This window comes from Panthera pardus, unplaced genomic scaffold, assembly GCF_024362965.1.
Source record: "Panthera pardus isolate Hobbes unplaced genomic scaffold, ASM2436296v1 HiC_scaffold_15, whole genome shotgun sequence".
In the NCBI taxonomy this organism is placed as follows: Eukaryota; Metazoa; Chordata; class Mammalia; order Carnivora; family Felidae; genus Panthera; species Panthera pardus.
This window is the reverse complement of record NW_026526710.1, coordinates 26,915,402-26,933,590: the sequence shown is the minus strand read 5'-3', so window position 1 is coordinate 26,933,590 and position 18,189 is coordinate 26,915,402. Positions and strand designations below refer to the sequence as shown.

The 18,189-nt window shown below is 36.9% G+C and overlaps 1 protein-coding gene across 5 annotated transcripts in view; it reads right to left on the bottom strand.

Annotated features, from left to right (window-relative positions):
- SPIRE1 (spire type actin nucleation factor 1) overlaps nt 1-18,189 on the bottom strand; it is a 200,823-nt gene that overhangs the window by 163,770 nt on the left and 18,864 nt on the right. For all 5 annotated transcript variants that reach the window (XM_019433832.2, XM_019433836.2, XM_019433833.2 and 2 more), the window contains exon 2: nt 14,198-14,232. In XM_019433832.2, the coding sequence (XP_019289377.1) occupies nt 14,198-14,232 (35 nt within the window). The remainder of the gene's footprint in view (nt 1-14,197; nt 14,233-18,189) is intronic.

Genomic DNA, 18,189 nt, shown 5'->3' with positions numbered 1-18,189 from the left:
TAATGCTACCTGGTAGTCCTTATTCAAGGCCATACATACTGGCCCAAACCATGAAATCCCAAGCCCATGTCACAAATACAGATTGTTGATCTGTTTTTAATTATTCCATTTCATTCTTTAACTTTTCTTTTAATTTAAAAAAAATTTTTTTTAACATTTATTTATTTTTGAGACAGAGAGAGAGACAGAGGATGAACGGGGGAGGGGCAGAGAGAGAGGGAGACACAGAATCAGAAGCAGGCTCCAGGCTCTGAGCCGTCAGCCCAGAGCCCGATGCAGGGCTCGAACTCACGGACCGCGAGATCGTGACCTGAGCTAAAGTCGGACGCTTAACTGACTGAGCCACCCAGGTGCCCCACTTTTCTTTTAATTTTAGAGAGAGATTGTGTGAGCAGGGGAGAGGGACAAAGTAAGAGAAAGAAAATCTTAAGTAGGCTTCACACTTAGCGCACAGCCCAATGACCCTGGAATCACGACCTGAGCCAAAATCAAGGTCGGATGCTCAGCCAACTCAGCCACTCAGGTATCCCTTCAATTTCTTTCTTGTGTAAGCTACAGAGCAGTAATAGATCAGTATATTTGAAAATAGTAAGAAAAGCATCAAATCATATAAATGATTATCTTGCTCTTTTTTATTAGCTTGGTATTATCACCTAATTTTATTACCTATGCATAAGGAAAAAATAAAATTCCAAGTTTAATAAACCAAAATGTATATAAATAACAGTTTAAGGAAATTGGTATTATTGCCTCTAGAGTAAAAAGGGAATATTTGTGTCCAAAACATATGCCAAATTAGAGCCAGTGCCCAGAGTCTTTCGTTTTATGCCCTACTCAAAAAGGTATCTTTTTCTCCTATCTCTTCTTCCTGGGATAGACAGTGAAAAACGGAGGCAGCCATGGAAGTAAAAGGAAGGAGCTCATCTCACATCAAAAAAAAAAAAAAAAAAAAAAAAAAAAAAAAAGAATTGAGATTCACATTCATATAATCAACATGATCACCAATGCAAAATGAAGAGGCTGTACATCATGATCTTTCTAATATGACTTCAATTACTTATAAGATATAATGAAGGGAGACACATTATCCTATTCCCAATCATCTACTCTCACCCACTACCAGCTTCTGTCCCATACCCACTCACTACCCAAGGAGAGTTTTACTTTTGCCAGCCCAGATTCTAAGCTGTCCACAGTATAGAATGGAGACTAGCAAGAAGACACAGGATCAATGTCAAGGAAAAGAAGACAGGAATGGGGCAAGGAAAAGGACATCCCCTCTGTGATTCTGGACTCTTCATTTGGAGTGGAGAATCTTGGTATTAGCTGATGTGGAAAGAACAAAAGGCAGAGAGAAGAGAAAATGACAGAACTCCAGGAAAAGTGGGGTGGGTTGGGTGGCTTTGTTTGAGGGTAGGAGTAAGAGGAGAGTTCCAAAGTAGCTACATGGGATGAGGAAATTAAAACAAAAAATTTTTTTAATGTTTATTTATTTTAAGAGAGAGAGAGCACATGCATGCAAGTGGGAAAGGGCAGAGAGAGAATCCCAAGGAGGCTCAACACTGTCAGCACAGAGCACGACAAGGGGCTTGATCTCATGTATAGTGAGATCATGACCTGAACCAAAATCAAGAGTTGGACGCTTCACTGACTGAGCCACCCAGGCCCCCTGGAAAAAAAAAAAAGAAATTTAAGGAAATTTTGATAATTTTGTGGTGTTGTAACCTATAAGATAAATCCACTACAATATCCTTTGAGAGATACGTTTTAAATACTTCTGATTGCTACAACTGTGTTTCTTTGCTACTCTGTTGTAGTTAGTGGGCAAATGTTTGAATTCAAAAACTATGGGAAGAAGCGAGTGAAACTGGCAAGAAGCGAGTGAAACTATGGCTTGATCAAACAAGCTCACGTTCTGATCTCTTATTCTGTTATGTTGTATCATGTGCTACTTTTTGTTAAGATTACTAATAAATCAACAATTCTTTTTAAAAAAATATTTTATAAAAGCAGTACTCTAGCAACATATCAATTCTTGAGGACAGCACTGCATTCCCTACGCTTAGCACGGAGTCTAAATGGTAAGTGCTTGACAAATGATGTCCGAATTAAGTCAAGTTTTACTATTTGTACCCATAATTCCTCCTCCCTTTCACAACTCTTTTCATTTACCTAAGATCTCTATTTATCCATGAGAATTTCCCCCCAGATAATAAATTCAAATGAAAGAGCAAGGGGCTTATTAATTACCCACAAGTGCAACAGCCACAATCTGCAAAACTGTCAAAGAACTTTTCTGTTGAAGAAAAATAAGCAGTCATGTCAGATAAAACCTCTATGACTAAAAACATGAGCGTTCAACAAGTAAAGTCAGTCACAACTCCTAGTTTGAAAGCCATCTATGCCTTTTAACTTTATATTCTAGAAAGTACTCTTGCAATAAAGTTGATATTCTACAAATAAAATGATCCTCAGGGGAAACCAAACACAGGCCCAATTTCAGTTACAATGGACCAAACTGAAGTCTGTTTCAACACACATAAAATTTACATATCTACTTGAAATATAAATTATATAAATATTGTCCCAAAAGTCTCTGATTTAACATTCAAACATTTAAGTATTCTCTCATAAAATTGATTTGAAATAAATTTTTAAATACCCTCCAACACTGAGTTCCATAAAAACAATTTTTAAAAAGGAAAGAGCAAAAAAGATGAAGTGAAAGGTATCCAAATTAGAAATGAAGAAAAAAAGCGATCTCTAGTCACAAGATGACATGATCTTACACATAGAAAATCCAAGGGCATATACTAAAAAACTACTAAAACTAATGAATGAGTTCAGCAAGGTTGTAGACACAAGCTCATTATACAAAAATCAACTGTACTTTTATTTTTAAAGTTTATTCATTTATATTGAGAGAGAGAGAGGGAAGGAGGACAGGGGAAGGAACAGAGAGAGAGAGGGGGAAAGAGAGAGAGAATCCCAAGCAGGCTCCACTTTGTCAGCACAGAGCTCCAATACGGGGCTCAAACTTGTGAACCATGAGATCATGACCTGAGCTGAAAACAAAAGCCAGATGCTCAACTGACTGAGCCACCCAGGCACCCCTCTACTTTACTTCTAAATACTTGCAATGAACAATCCAAAAATGAAATTAAGATAACAATTCCATTTATATTAGCATCAAAAAGAATAAAATACTTATGAATATATTTAACAGTGTAAACGTAAAACTTATGCTCTGAAAACTACAAAATATCATTGAAAAAAACTGAAGAACATCTAAATAAATGGGAAGACACCCTGTATTCATGGATTGGAAGGTTTAGCACCATTAAGAGGCAGTACTACCCAAAGCCATCTAAAGATACAACACTATCCATATGAGAATCCCAGCTAGCTTCCTTGTAGAATTTACAAGCTGATTCTAAAGCTCATATAAAAATGCAAGGCACCCAGAAGAATCAAAATAATCTTGAAAAAGAACAAGTCTGGGGGACTCACACTTCTGGATCTCAAATCTTACTACCAAGAAGTGGAAATCGATTAAGACAGCATGGTGCTGGCAGGACAATATAGAACTGAGAATCCAGAAATAAACCCACAGATCTATGGTCAACTGATTTTTGACAAGGGTGCCAAGACTATTCAATGAGGAAAAGAATAGTCTCTTCAAGAAATGGTGTCAGGACAACTGCATATCGACACGTAAAAGAATGATGTTGGTCCCTTATTCACTTCATATTAAAAAAATAATTGGAAAATGGATCAAAGACCGTCAAAGTATAAGAGGCAAAACTATGAAACTCTTAGAAGAAAACATAGAGGTAAATGCTCATGATCTTGCTTTTGGCAACAGACTCCTAAGATACCAAAACAACAAGCAACAAAAGAAAAAACAGACACATTAAAACTGCATCAAAATTAAAAACTTTTGGGGCGCCTGGGTGGCTCAGTCGGTTGAGCGTCCGACTTCGGCTCAGGTCATGATCTTGCGGTCTGTGAGTTCAAGCCCCGCATCAGGCTCGGTCTGTGAGTTCAAGCCCCGCATCAGGCTCGTGCTGACAGTTCAGAGCCTGGAGCCTGTTTCAGATTCTGTGTCTCCCTCTCTCTCTCTGACCCTCCCCCGTTCATGCTGTCTCTCCCTGTCTCAGAAATAAATAAACGTTAAAAAAAAATTTTTTTTTAAAAATTAAAAACTTTTGTGCTTTAAAGTATACCATCAAGAAATGAAAAGAAAGCCCAAAGAATGGGGGAAAATATTTGTAAATCATGTATCTGATAAGGGACTTGTATGTAGAATATATAAGAACTACCACAACTCAACAATAAAGAGCCCAATTTAAAAAGGCAAAGATGAACAGAAAAATGTACAAATAGCCAATAACCATGAAAACATGCTCAACATCATTAATCATCAGGAAAACACGCAAATCAGAACCAAAACAGATGCCATTTTACACCTACCAGGATGGCTAGAATCAAAAAGGCAGATAACAACAGGTACCAGTGAGGATGTGGAGAAACCCAAACCCTCAGATACTGCTGGTAGGAAAGTCAAATGATGGAGCTACTTTGGTAAACAGTTTGGCAATTCCTCAAAGGTTTAAAACATGGAGCTACCAGTTGACCCAACAATTCTACCCGTAGGTATACAACCAAGAGAAATAAAAACTTACATCCACACAAAACCTTACACAGGAACCTTTATAGGAGCATTATTCATAATGGCCAAAAGGTGGAAGTGATTCAAATGTCCATCCACTAATGAATGGGTAAACAAAATATGGCACATCCATATAGTTGAATATTTAGCAGTAAAAAGGAATGAAGTACTGATATACACTATAACACAGATAAATCTTGAAAACATTGTGCTAAGTGAAAGTCAGGCACAAAAGACCACATATCACATAATTCACTTATATGGAATATCCAGAATAGGCAAATCCATAGACATGGGAAGTAAATTAGTTGTTGTTTGGGGTAGTGTAAGGGTACTAGGGAATGGTGGATGATAGCTAAAGGTACTGGATTTTCAGAGGTGACACAAATGTTTTAAAAGTGAGTGTTGTGATGGTTGCATACCTCCGTGAATATACCAAAAACCAATGAATACACACTATAAACGGGTGACTTATATCTGTGAATGATATCTTGATAAAGCTCTCACTTGATAAAGCCCATCATCAAAAGACATTAGGGAACTGTCACAACACCAAGTAAAGTACCTAATTTTACTGATAATGGGTTTTTTTACACTGTTTTTTTTTAACATTTTTATTTATGAGACAGAGAGAGAGAGCATGAACAGGGGAGGGTCAGAGAAAGAGGGAGACACAGAATCTGAAACAGCCCTCAGGCTCTGAGCTGTCAGCACAGAGCCCGATGCAGGGCTTGAACCCACAGACCGCGAGATCATGACCTGAGCCGAAGTCGGAAGCTTAACCGACTGAGCCACCCAGGCACCCCTTTACACTGTGTTTTATAGTATCTGCCAAATACAGTAAAAATCTCTACCAAATGGAGGGATGATGTCAAGAGACACCATCTTGAACAATGGAAGCTCTCCTAGTCAGCCTCTCTCTGACTATCCATCTCACATTCCCCAGTCATTCTAGATTACACTGACTGGGCTCCATGACTACTACTAGCCATGAATGGACAAGCTACTCTTTAGGTCATCAGTGCATTTTTGCCCCCTACCAGGTGAGCCATATGTTTACCTTAAACACGCTTATGCTTAAATTTTGTCTGCAAGGTTTGTTCCCAAACCCATGTATGCAACAGCTCTTATGTGATTACAGTAACAATTTAATGAAATGATACATAAACTGATGAAATATGAATATATAAATATGCAAAAAATATAAGCAAACAGCAAATAAAGAATACACATCAAAAGAATAACCCTAAAAATTAGAAGAAAATTTCAGACAAAAATGTTTCTTCTCTTGAAGAGAAACTGAACCTATGTCTAATCTTCAATATGGTCTATAAGATCCAACACCACATTGTCTTCCCTACATTTCCTACAACTCTCCCTAACATTCTCTATGCTTCAGACAGCCTGGTGTTCTGTCAGTTTTAAAAACAGTTTGATCTCTTAAGAGTTCTCACTGTGATTCCCTTCCGCGTGGAAAGTTCTACCCACATATCTAAAACTTTCCCTCTGTCTGGCTAACTCCTTAAAGCCAAGTTTGTCTTTTATGCAAAGATACATGTATCTCTGAAAGCAGTACACAATAGATGCTCAATGATTAAGTCAACTTTGTTATATAAATATGGGAAGATGTCTAAAAGAATAAACAGCCATTACCAGTAGATGGTAGGGTATGAAGTGTTTATTACTTTCGTCTTCATATCTTTCTGCAATGTTCTAATTTTTAAAGTGAATATATAACATTTCTACAAAGAATAAAGGTACTTTGAAAAAGGCAATAAAGGGGAGCCTGTGTGGCTCAGTCAGTTGAGCATCTGACTTTGGCTTAGGTCATGATCTCGCAGTTCGTGGGTTCGAGCCCTGCATCAGGCTCTGTGCTAACAGCTCAGAGCCTAGAGCCTGCTTTGGACTCTGTCTCCTTCTCTCTCTGCCCCTCCCCTGCTCATTCATATTCTCTCTCTCACTCTCTCACTCTCTCTCTCTCTCTCTCTCTCAAAAAAGCAAACATTAAATAAAAGAAAAAAAAAAGCAATAAAAAAATCTAGCCCCTTCCCACCTTGATCTATCAGCATTGTAGTCTCTGTGCTGAAAAATACTGTTTTATTTTATTAAAAATTTAAACTTTTCATTAAGGCAGATTGATATGGCTCCCTGATAAGGCAAATTATAATGAAAACCTTCTACTCTATTATCAAAGTACTTACAGGTGCTTCAGATTCCTATAGTGTAAACTTTCTACTCAGTCAAGAATACTATGTTTACTCTCGATAATCTGAGCTATTCTGAAATCCTCTGCCAGACATACATATATAATTGTTATTGGTCTTCAAATATAGTAAAAACTATACAAAGGAATACTACCTGTACAAATTTTGTATCCTATGGTCAAACCACGTATTTAAGACATCTATGACTACAACACAGAAAGACATTTTGGTAATAAATGTTATGAGAAGAGGGAGGGTAGAGGGGAAAGAGAGGCAGGAAGAAAGAAAGGCAAGGAAGGTGGGTGAAATGAATTTCAAATATAACAAGTAACTAACATAACATGCCAGTCTCTATCTGATGACACATGTAATCCAAATGAGATTATCTATTTATCACACCATTAAACCTCACTACTAACCTCTACTAATATTCATACTCAGAAGCAACAACTCAAAGGTAGACACAATTTACTCTGCAGACACACAAGCCAATTTCCAAACCATTTAAGTTGAAGTCAGCCAAAAGGCCATGTAAATTCAGGCATGTTTGGGGTTTTTAATCCAAAAGCACAGCAAGTAGAGTGTGAGCAGCCTTCCCATTTCTTTTGGTCTACTGACCAAGGAGAAAATGCTATTGTTACCTGCAGTTAATGGAGCTTATTCTTCCAATCCTTTTATAGAACATATATCATTATTTTAACTTCTTGTCATGCAATTCCATTTATAAAACCTTAAAGTAAGGTTTAAAATCCACTGAAAGAACAGATCTGACAGTAATTGTCTTTTTGTTTCTGCTTTAAGATTTAATTAGTTTGGTATCAAATACTAACCTCACAATCATTTAAACAAGCTCATTATGCAGCTGTAGTTATGCACAAATGCAAATATTTTCATAAAAATATTACAGCTGATCCTTGAATAACATGGGTTTGAACTGCATGGGTCCACTTATACTGTGATTTTTCAGTTAAATACAGTACAATACTGTAAATGTATTTCTCCTCCTTATGATTTTCTTAATAACATTTTATGTAACTTACTTTATTGGAATAAGAGCATACAACATAAAAAGGATCTGTTGGTAAGGTTATTAGTAGTTAACTTTTTGGGGAGTCAAAGTTGCTCAAGGGTTAACTGAACATACTTCTTCAACTTACATTTTTAAGTTACTTTTGAAGTTAACTAAGGGCTATCAAATGTCAATTAAAAGAGGTATTACTCATCCCACGGTCACCATGGGTCTGCATGAACCAGAGATGAAATCAAAGGGCAGTGGGCTGATTTAGCTAAACACAAAATGGGCAACTCTTTTTTTTTTTTAATTTTTTTTTTTAACGTTTATTTATTTTTGAGACAGAGACAGAGCATGAACGAGGGAGGGTCAGAGAGAGGGAGACACAGAATCAGAAACAGGCTCCAGGCTCTGAGCTGTCAGCACAGAGCCCAATGCGGGGCTCGAACCCACAGACCACGAGATCGTGACCTGAGCTGAAGTCGGACGCTTAACCGACTGAGCCACCCAGGCGCCCCAACAAAATGGGCAACTTTTAAATGTTATACTCTGTGTTAAAGCAGCAAACTCCCACATACTACCTTTGGCAGTTTATTTTAGGCTGCTCAGGAAACATAAAAAATTTTCATATAATCCTGTTTGTGTCAAAAACTGTATGTAATCAAAATGGAGTAAGTCCAAGGCACTAACTCTGATATATTTGGGCTCCCCCACAAAGCAGACTAATTCTAGTTAGTCTGGTTTCCCAGGAGGTTCAAATATAGAGAACAATTCTTGAGTCATTCTGAGTAAGTTAGAATCAGACTACTTCACAAATTACTACACTACAGAACTCTATGTTCGTCTAACCAACAGGGTTGAAGGTTCAGGGACTGCAACCATTCCTTTGCCCAGTTTACATCGAGCAAGAACACAGTCCCAGTTTACGTGGGGCAGGAACACAGTCCCTGGCTACACAACACCAGGAATTGTAGTCACAGGTAAAAGACACATACAGAATAAGGAGACACAGCCATTTCACTGTCCCGAATGGGGCACTAAACTAATTGCCAGCATTATGTAGATGCCTTACACTGCAGATAAATAAAGGCTGGATAAAGACAAACAAATTTAAGGCAAAGGGAAGTGGTTCTGCAACACACTGGCTCTATGGCCTTGGGCAAGTTACTTAACCTCTTTATACCTCAGCTCTCATTTCTAAAATTTGTTTTTAAGTTAGTTAAGAGGATAAAATTAATGTCTACAGCAGTACTTAGCATACAGTTAGCTCTAAAGTATTTTTTTTTAAGATTCAATGTGGGAATGAGACAGAATAAGTATTTATGTACAGTATATATCAACTCTATTCCTAAGATGTGAACATGAATCTTTTATAGTTTCCCACAGTAAAGATTACATTTTCCTGCTACACTACGATTTTTATAAACTAGCTTTATCAAGATTAAAGTACTGGCAAAACTTTATATAATGTTTTAACCTATTCCACTTAAAGCAGCTAATCTACCAAGGGAACAAGAGGATTGTTCTAGTTATTCATTTAACCTTCTTCCCTGCTAAAGGGAAAGGGCCTCAGTGCTTCATAGTTAGTGGTGGTTAATAGCAAACAGGGATGTGATAAAATTTGGAAAGCTGAAAACAACAATAAAAATGCCTCAATTAAAATACTTGAAAAATTCAAATCCTTTATGTTTTAGCATTAAGTGCTTAGCAATTTTCTTCAAATATAAAAGTACAACCCACAAAATTATTTAAATAATGGCAGTAGGAAAAACTTGTAAAATGGGTAAAAGCTCCCTCAAACTGTGGAACATAACTGCCTCTTAGTACCCACAGGAACAGGTCAGTCATCAAGAGTTTATAAATGACCAGGCTGAGCTGTGAGCACTTCTAGAGAGGGAGAAGCAGGGGTAATGTACTGTTGAAATTATATGCCCTTCTCAAAATGAAAGGACAAAATACAGATCAGTGGTTGACAGAGGCAGGGAGTGGGGGAGGTGAGGGAATGACCACCAAGAGCCACTGGAGGAGTTTGGGGAATGACAGAACTTGATCGTGGAGTTGGTTAGCACAACTTAATGTTTCTCAAAACTCAAAGAACTATAACTGAAAAGGGTAAGTTTTACTGTATGCAAATTATACCTTCAAAAAATGGAAAAGAGTTACAGGAAAAAATTAAATTGCCTATTAAAGTAAAAAACTTTGCAATGTCTTTTAAAACAAACTATATGAAGGCATTTGGGTGGCTCAGTTGGTTAAGTGTCTGACTTCAGCTCAGATCATGATCTCATGGTTTGTAAGTTTGAGCCTCACATTGGGCTCTCTGCTGTCAGTACAGAGCCTGTTTCAGATCCCCTGTCCCCTTCTCTCTGCCCCCTCCCCCACTCGTGCACACACTCTCTCTCTCTCAAAAATAAATAAAACATTAAAAAAAATAAAACAAACTATATGAAAGATTTCCCTTAATGAGTTCAAATACTGGAAAACACTAGTATAATCAAGTACACTCAAGAAATTTTCCAAACAGTGAGAAATAAGGTACAATACTTGATCTTTTAGAAACATTAAGCTATACTGAGGTACAAGATCACATGAAAGTTGACTGAACGCCTACTTATGGCCTCCTTGCTTTCTCTAACTCACACTTTTGTTTGGTTTTTCTGAATACAGGAAAAGTATTAAAAAGAGAATTGTAAGTAAAACTAGAAAACAATTCATAATATGATTTCCATATACTACAAAACCTACTAAAATAATATAGTTGAACACTTCGAGTTATACGTCCTGATGATGTAAAGGGATTCTGCTTTCCCTAGCAGTCACTGGAGGGTCCTAGTAGTCCATGAGCCTTGCTCAGGAAGATGACTTTCTCTGTCCCAGGAAACTATACACCTCCCAAGCTACATTCATTAAGCCAGGCTTTATGCTAAACTCTGTATTCACCCATCTCTCAGATGAGGAATCTTGAGGCCGAGAAGTGAAGGGAAAGGGTGGAGCCAGAGCTGGGCCCAAGCACAAACACCCAACATATGGGCTCCTGGGGCGTGAACCTGCACTGCAATGTGGAGCAAGCAACGTGCTACTCCACCTTATCCAGGGCCCTTCACAGTTCCACTCGCCTACAACTTGTTAGCAGCCCTTACTTTGGTCTGCACTTAATGCCAGAGCGTGATGAGCATTTCCTCTCAACAGAAGACCAATGAAAGGGCAAAAGAGGCTCTAGCAATCACCGTTCTGATCCAGGATAACCTCATTCTCAGAAATGACCCTGTCATCTCACGGACAGAAAAGACTGGCCAAAATCCTTATTATCAAGGATTCCCTCAATTTCCCATGGTCTTCCTCAAGACTGTGGTTTTACTGCTCTCAGCCTTCAATTCTATTTCTCAGGAAAAAATACCCACTATAACCACACCGCAGAGCCCGGCAGCTCTCAGACTGTGACCCTTTTACACTCTAAAAACTACTGAGGAATCCAAGGAGCTTTTGTGTATGTGAGCCATAATCTACCAATATCTCCTGTATCAGAAATTAAAACTGAGAAATTTTTTAATCACTTAAATCACTGAAAAATATTAAATATGTTAATATAAGTAACATTTTATGGGGGAAAAACTCTATTTTCAAAAAAAAATAATGAGATACTGTTTTACATTTTTATAAAACTATTGAAGGTCATGCTTAATAAAAGCTGGCTAGATCTTGCCTCTGCTTCTGAGGTGTGGTATGTCATAGGTGGCCAAGGAAAATACCACTGTATCCTCGAGAGAATCAAAGTAAATAAAAGGGCTGGTAATGTCTTAGTATTACTTCAAAAATAGCTGGATCTTGAAAGGGTGTCAGGAACACACACCCCCACCCCCAAGTCCTCCCACCACACTTGGAGAACCATCAGTCTAGTCAAGCCAAATGTAGTCCTACATCTAGTTACAGCATATATCCACTCTCTAACTTGGATTCCAGCCTATTCCCTCCTGCTTCCTTACCACCACGACCCCCCACCTCCTCAAGTACCATCATTCCTAAAAAACAAAACTTCCTACTTAAGCTGTACCCTCTTTCTTTCAAGCCACCAAACTTCTTGAAACAGTTCCCATTGCCTCTACTGTTCCTTCATTTTATTATTTTAATAAATAAAGTAATACGTTAAGACATTCTCATTTTAAAAAATTCAAACAATATAGATAAATCCCCACCCACAATTCCAGTCTCTTTGCCAGAGGAAGCAACCACTGTTACCCCTAGAAAATACCCCAAGTCTATTTTGTAAACTAAATAAATCAGATTGATCTTATTTTCTTGTTATTTTTCCCTCTTTATTTTTATTTATTTATTTATTTATTTTTTATTTATTTTTGGGACAGAGAGAGACAGAGCATGAACGGGGGAGGGTCAGAGAGAGAGGGAGACACAGAATCGGAAACAGGCTCCAGGCTCCGAGCCATCAGCCCAGAGCCTGACGCGGGGCTCGAACTCACGGACCGCGAGATCGTCGCGGGGCTCGAACTCACGGACCGCGAGATCGTGACCTGGCTGAAGTCGGACGCTTAACCGACTGCGCCACCCAGGCGCCCCTTTCCCTCTTTAAATGATTATTAAAAATCCTGAATGAGAGTTCTGTTTAGATTCCAGTGTTTCTGGTTACCCAAGGTGTAGGTCAAAGAATAAGTGCTACTAATTAGGAGACAACGGAGATAAAATGAGTGATGTTCCTATACAAAACGAGTACTAAACAAAATGCTACAACCATTCAGATTTTATGGCAATACAACATAGTAAGACAGAATAATGAGACTTTGACATCTTGACATATATAGTGTCTTCAGGGTTTATATAACATTTTCACATATATTTGCTCTTTAAAATTTCACAACCCATGAAGTTAATAGGAATTATGATTAACATTTTACAGATAAGATAGCCAAAGTTCTGGGAGAAAAAAATTACTGCTCAAAATTACATACCTAGAAAGACGCACACCAGAAACCACAGAGAGAAATTTTATCTTCTGACTCCAATCAAGCCCCACTTCTTTGTATTACTCAAAAATTCTCACAATAAAAAAAAATTTTTTATTACATTCTTGCCTATTTTTTGAGCTAATTTGGAAAAAAATGATCTCTACTCCCAAAGCTGAAGACACAAAAATAAACCATACGGGCATCTGAGTCAGTCAGTTAAGCATCTGACTCTTGATTTAAGCTCAGGTCATGATCTCACAGTTGGTGAGTTTGAGCCCCGAACTGGGCTCTCTACTCATGGCACAGAGCCTGCTTGGGATTCTGTCTCTCCCTCTTTCTCTGCCCCTCCTCCGCTCACACTTTCTCTCAAAATAAACATTTTAAAAAATAGTAACTTCTGAATGCAAAAAAAAATTATTTTTGCTTCTTTATTATACAATACAATCCCTTAGAAAGCTTGCATTTTACTTAAAATAACAGTTGAAATTTACTAAAACCTACAACAGTAGACAGGTTATCAAATTAAAAAAAAATAACTTCCTAAATCCTTTATTTAGTCATTGCCATTAATAAATACCCAAGATTCCTAATGTAAAGATGTACAGTTCCTAAAAAGAACACCACATATACATACTTCATGGATGCTACCCTTATATTTCAGTGTTACCCTTGAAATTCCTGCAAGGAACACAGGGAATCACATGGAAATTCCTTAAAATTCACAGTCAGAATTTTGAACTAAATTATTAAAAAGTACTAAATCTGTTTATACAAATAACAAAGCATTTAATTCATTATTAATCTTACTAGAATACTGTTTCCAAGCCCCTGTTTTTTTCCTACACCAAGACAGGTCCAGAGGATTCCAACACATTTAAATGATTATGACACATCAGATTGGATTATGAAAAAAAGTGAACTTAAACTATTTCTTATTAAGGGCTCTGAATCTTAGTATCTCAATTTTGCAAATAATAACATGGGAAAATTTTAAAACCATGATTAAGCTAATCTTTTTAACACACCCTAGACTTTTAAAAATATGGGCAAGGAGGGGGCGCCTGGCTGGCTTAGTCAGTGGAGCATGCAACTCTTGATCTCGGGGTTGTGAGTTTTAGCCCCACATTGAGTGTGGAGATTACTTAAAAATAAAATCTTTTAAAAATATATAAATAAACAATATAACTGATTTTTCTCCACATTTTACTCTTCTTAAATGTAAAAGATATACACCTGCTGTCAACATATCCTTGTTAGAAGGCCAAAAATCCATAATGATAGTTCAATACTTAAGTTAGTCTAAAGAACTGCAAACCTGCTTTACTAGCAAATTTTTGAACATTTCTCTTACCTCTGTCTCTGTACAATGTGAGTATCCCAATTTACCTGTAATAAAAATACAAAAAGTTACTTTCAAAGGATTTTAGCTTTTTCATACTGATAAAAATATCTCAGTTACTCTGGCATGGCTTCATTATATCTATGAAAAGCTATGCAAATAAAAGATGCTAGAATGACCAAACATTGTAGAAAGTCCTGCTTAGGGATTTGTTTAAATAGGACCAAAACAAAATAATAGAAAGATGGGAAGAATATATTCAATTATAATAAGATCTAAAACACACACACATATTTAATATGCATATATACAAGTTAATGAAAGTAAAATAAAAATATTTTTATCAAAATCTTAATTTATTTTAAAGATATCTTAAAATACATTAAAGGTATTTAAAAGGTACCTTTTAAAATCCTCTAAAATACCTTCAAAAAATCTTTAAAGACTCTTGGGCTTCTTTCCAAACATATATTCCAGTTTACAGGCACACTGATCATTTCAATAAAAGCATAAATGTCTTAAACTAATAGTTTCTTTAATACATGATGGTTGTTTTTCTTTGATTAATGATTAGACAAAACCACATAATTAACTTAGTAATTTTTCCAATAGAGGATCACCTAATCAATAACTAGAATTGAACAATATTTGGCTGCAGCAACATTTTCTCTTCATCACTGAGACTGAACACCAAGAAACATGTAAAATTGTATATTTATTTCAATTTGGATGAATAAAACATACTTTTTCAATAAAAAACACCTATCTTAAAGATCACTTATTAAGTAGTTTTAACAAAAAGAACAGGTTACACATTTATATTGGGTACTAAAAAATGTAATTTCCCCAGTCCACACATCTTAAATTTCACTGTCCTCACTTCAAACATACATTAATCTCTACCTCCTTTCCTCCAATAACATTATCCTTCCCCCTAACTGCTTCCTCTCTCCAGGCTATGACCCCCACACCTAGCCCTAACCCACAGTGGTTGTTCCTTCAGTCTGTGTTTTTTCTTCAATGCTTAATGAGAATTTATACACCTTAGAGTTTATGATATCACACACACACACACACACACACACACACAAAACATAATGTTTTTTATGTGCCTCCTGACTCTTAAAATGAAAAAACTGAAACCCACAATTTCTGATGACCTAATAATCCTAATGTGAAATACTGGCTGAAATTGAGACCAGAAGATAAGTGACCACAGGTTCTGTGAATTAAAAATGATTTACGAGCAATAAATAAAGATTACATGAACATACAGATCAAATGGGTTTGATATATAAAGGTTTTACCAATTTGACAATAAACTTCATATATTGAAAAAAAAAATATATATATATAAAGGTTTTATATACTATGGTTTGATAAATACATAACTGTTATTTATATATTCATGTATTGTTACATGAAACTGTATAATATAGAATTTTACATATATTATACAGTTTTACGTATGTGTATATGACTGCTCAGAACATCAGTGCTTTTGGTAGATTAATTATCCTTGACTCCTACAGAAAGGGTGATTAACTTAACCTAGCAAAGTATTGTGAACAGGAGCAGCTCAAAGAAAGGCACAGACTACCTCTCAACAAACATTTAGAGTGTCTATTCCATAGAAGGAATAGGGGAGGGAAGGGGAGGGGAGGGGAGGGGAGGGAAGGGGAGGGAAGGGAAGGAGGGGGAAATACAGTGTTAAGACAACTATAACAGAGAACAAACTCTTTGAAAGTACATGGAAGTACATCTTCAGTATGACAGATTCTTAAGGTAAAGAGAATTGCAAAGAAATCTACAATTTTACGTAGAAGGTTTGTTGTTGGTAGTATAGTTGGTAAAAATTTTTGAAACTATTTTGTATGTGTTGTAGCACTGAGCAAATAAATACAGTGATACTGCTGGGAATTATGAACTGAGGGAGAAGGAGCATACACTCCTAACGTGTGGGAAGGAGAGGAAGAGCCTGTGGTGGTAAACTGGCATTAGAGGTATTATCTAACTTCAAAAAAAACATACTCCTTAGCTTCTCTTCCAAAAGAGGGAGAAGCAATAGTACCCCATTTTGCAAGAGCACACCTAGCCCATTCTCCCTCAAAGGAACCAGGACTTGGGATTGGCTGACTCCACAGATGGGACAGAGAAATTACAAGATAAACTGGAACATCTTTTTGCACCAGAAAGTAATGAAGTACTCAAAGAATGACAGAGTGATGTCACAAGGACTTGTGAGTCCTATGAAATAAGATTTTTTTCAATGACCTCTATTATAAAACTGAAAATTATTTCCTATTTTTGTGAGAGTGCACAACCACTTCTGTTTATTCAATATGACCCAGTGACTAAATCATGCAACTACAGAAATGTGGTTAACTACGAAATGCTTGACCACCTACACTATTCTGCCATCCAAATCCCTACCCAGACTCTGACCCAGGAATCAGAAAAATCCTAATTACATGACAGCAGAGCTAAAAGGAACCTTGGAAATGATCTTGCCCAATCCATTCATTTTACCAATGAGTAATCTGAGCCTGAGGAGTCAAATGACTTGCACAAAATGACAGAGCTAAGAGTAGACTCTAAGGCTCCTGAACTTTGTCATGACCTGTCCTCCATTCCCACTTGCAGTGGCCACTGGGGTTAGGATAGGGGATTGCAGAGCTGCTATCCCAGCTACCTACCAATTATAATACTGTATCTGGGGAAATGGGAAAATGTATTCCTCAATTTAACAGTTGGAAACTGCTAGAGTAGCAACTAAGAAATTTTCATTTGACAACTTTTGAGTCCTCTGTCAAAGGTCAACCACCTGTTTTCCAAAACTAAACCTAAGGAATCCCTCTAAAACCTAGAATCATATAACTTCACTTTCTACAAGTACAGTAAACTAAGCTGATGGTAGGCCTAACCAAGGTTTCAGATTATTAAATGCAGTGAATTCTTTCTTTCAACAATTAAAGTTCTAACAACTTTATTATTATTAGGTTAATTAAAAGGCTAGATTAACTATCTGATGATGTAAAATAAAAGGAAATATCTGAAATGATACTTAAACATTAAGTTTCAAAATATTCCAACATTATCATCGTACTTATACTCTAAGAAGAGGGATGATATGCATAGCAAGCCAAAACTTCAGCTCACTGTTTTCCAAAAGGAATGAGCATTTTAATAATGCTGGAAGAATCAAGGCTGAATTTTTTTAGGTCCTTCTTTTTAACTGATTCTGAAATATCCGATCTGCTCTTAAGATTTACTAGACAAGTTCCTTCATGTCCTAGGAAATGGAAAAATCAATCTTCCTATAAACTGACATAAAATGGCTTTAAGAAACAAACGAGCCCTAATGTAAAATGCCTGTCATAAAGAAATCCTCAACTAATACAATGCAAACATTTTAAATCCTAAATGTTAGTAATCAGACGCTTCCATTCAACAAGTCTACTCAATGTTACCAGAAAGAGCATTTTGGTGAACAAACCTTAGAAGACCACTCTGGTCTTAGAAGACCACGCCTGGGTGGCTCAGTTGGTTAAGCATCCTACTCATAATTTCAGCTCAGGTCACTATTTCATGATTTGGGAGATCAAGCCCAGCATCGGGCCCTGTGCTGACAGCTTGGAGCCTGCTTGGGATTCTTTCTCTTCCTCTCTCTCTCTCTGCCTGTCCCCCGCCCCCACACACATGCATACCCTATCAAAATAAATAACTAAACATTAGAAAAAAAAAAAAGACCACTCATAGTCTTGGCTGTTCAGATTTAGGCCTAACATAGCACACTCTCTGAAATGTCCTCACCTCAGTGGAATCACAAAATTTGATGAACCACACAACTACACGGTGGAAATTAAGGTACAGTTTCAGAAAAAATTCAAGATGTTCATGTAGATGAATAATACTTGTAAGCTAGTAGAAACCTCAGTGTGCAGCTGAATTGTCTGTCACACAGCCATGTTATGAATATGATTCAAATTAGCTGAATAAGAAGA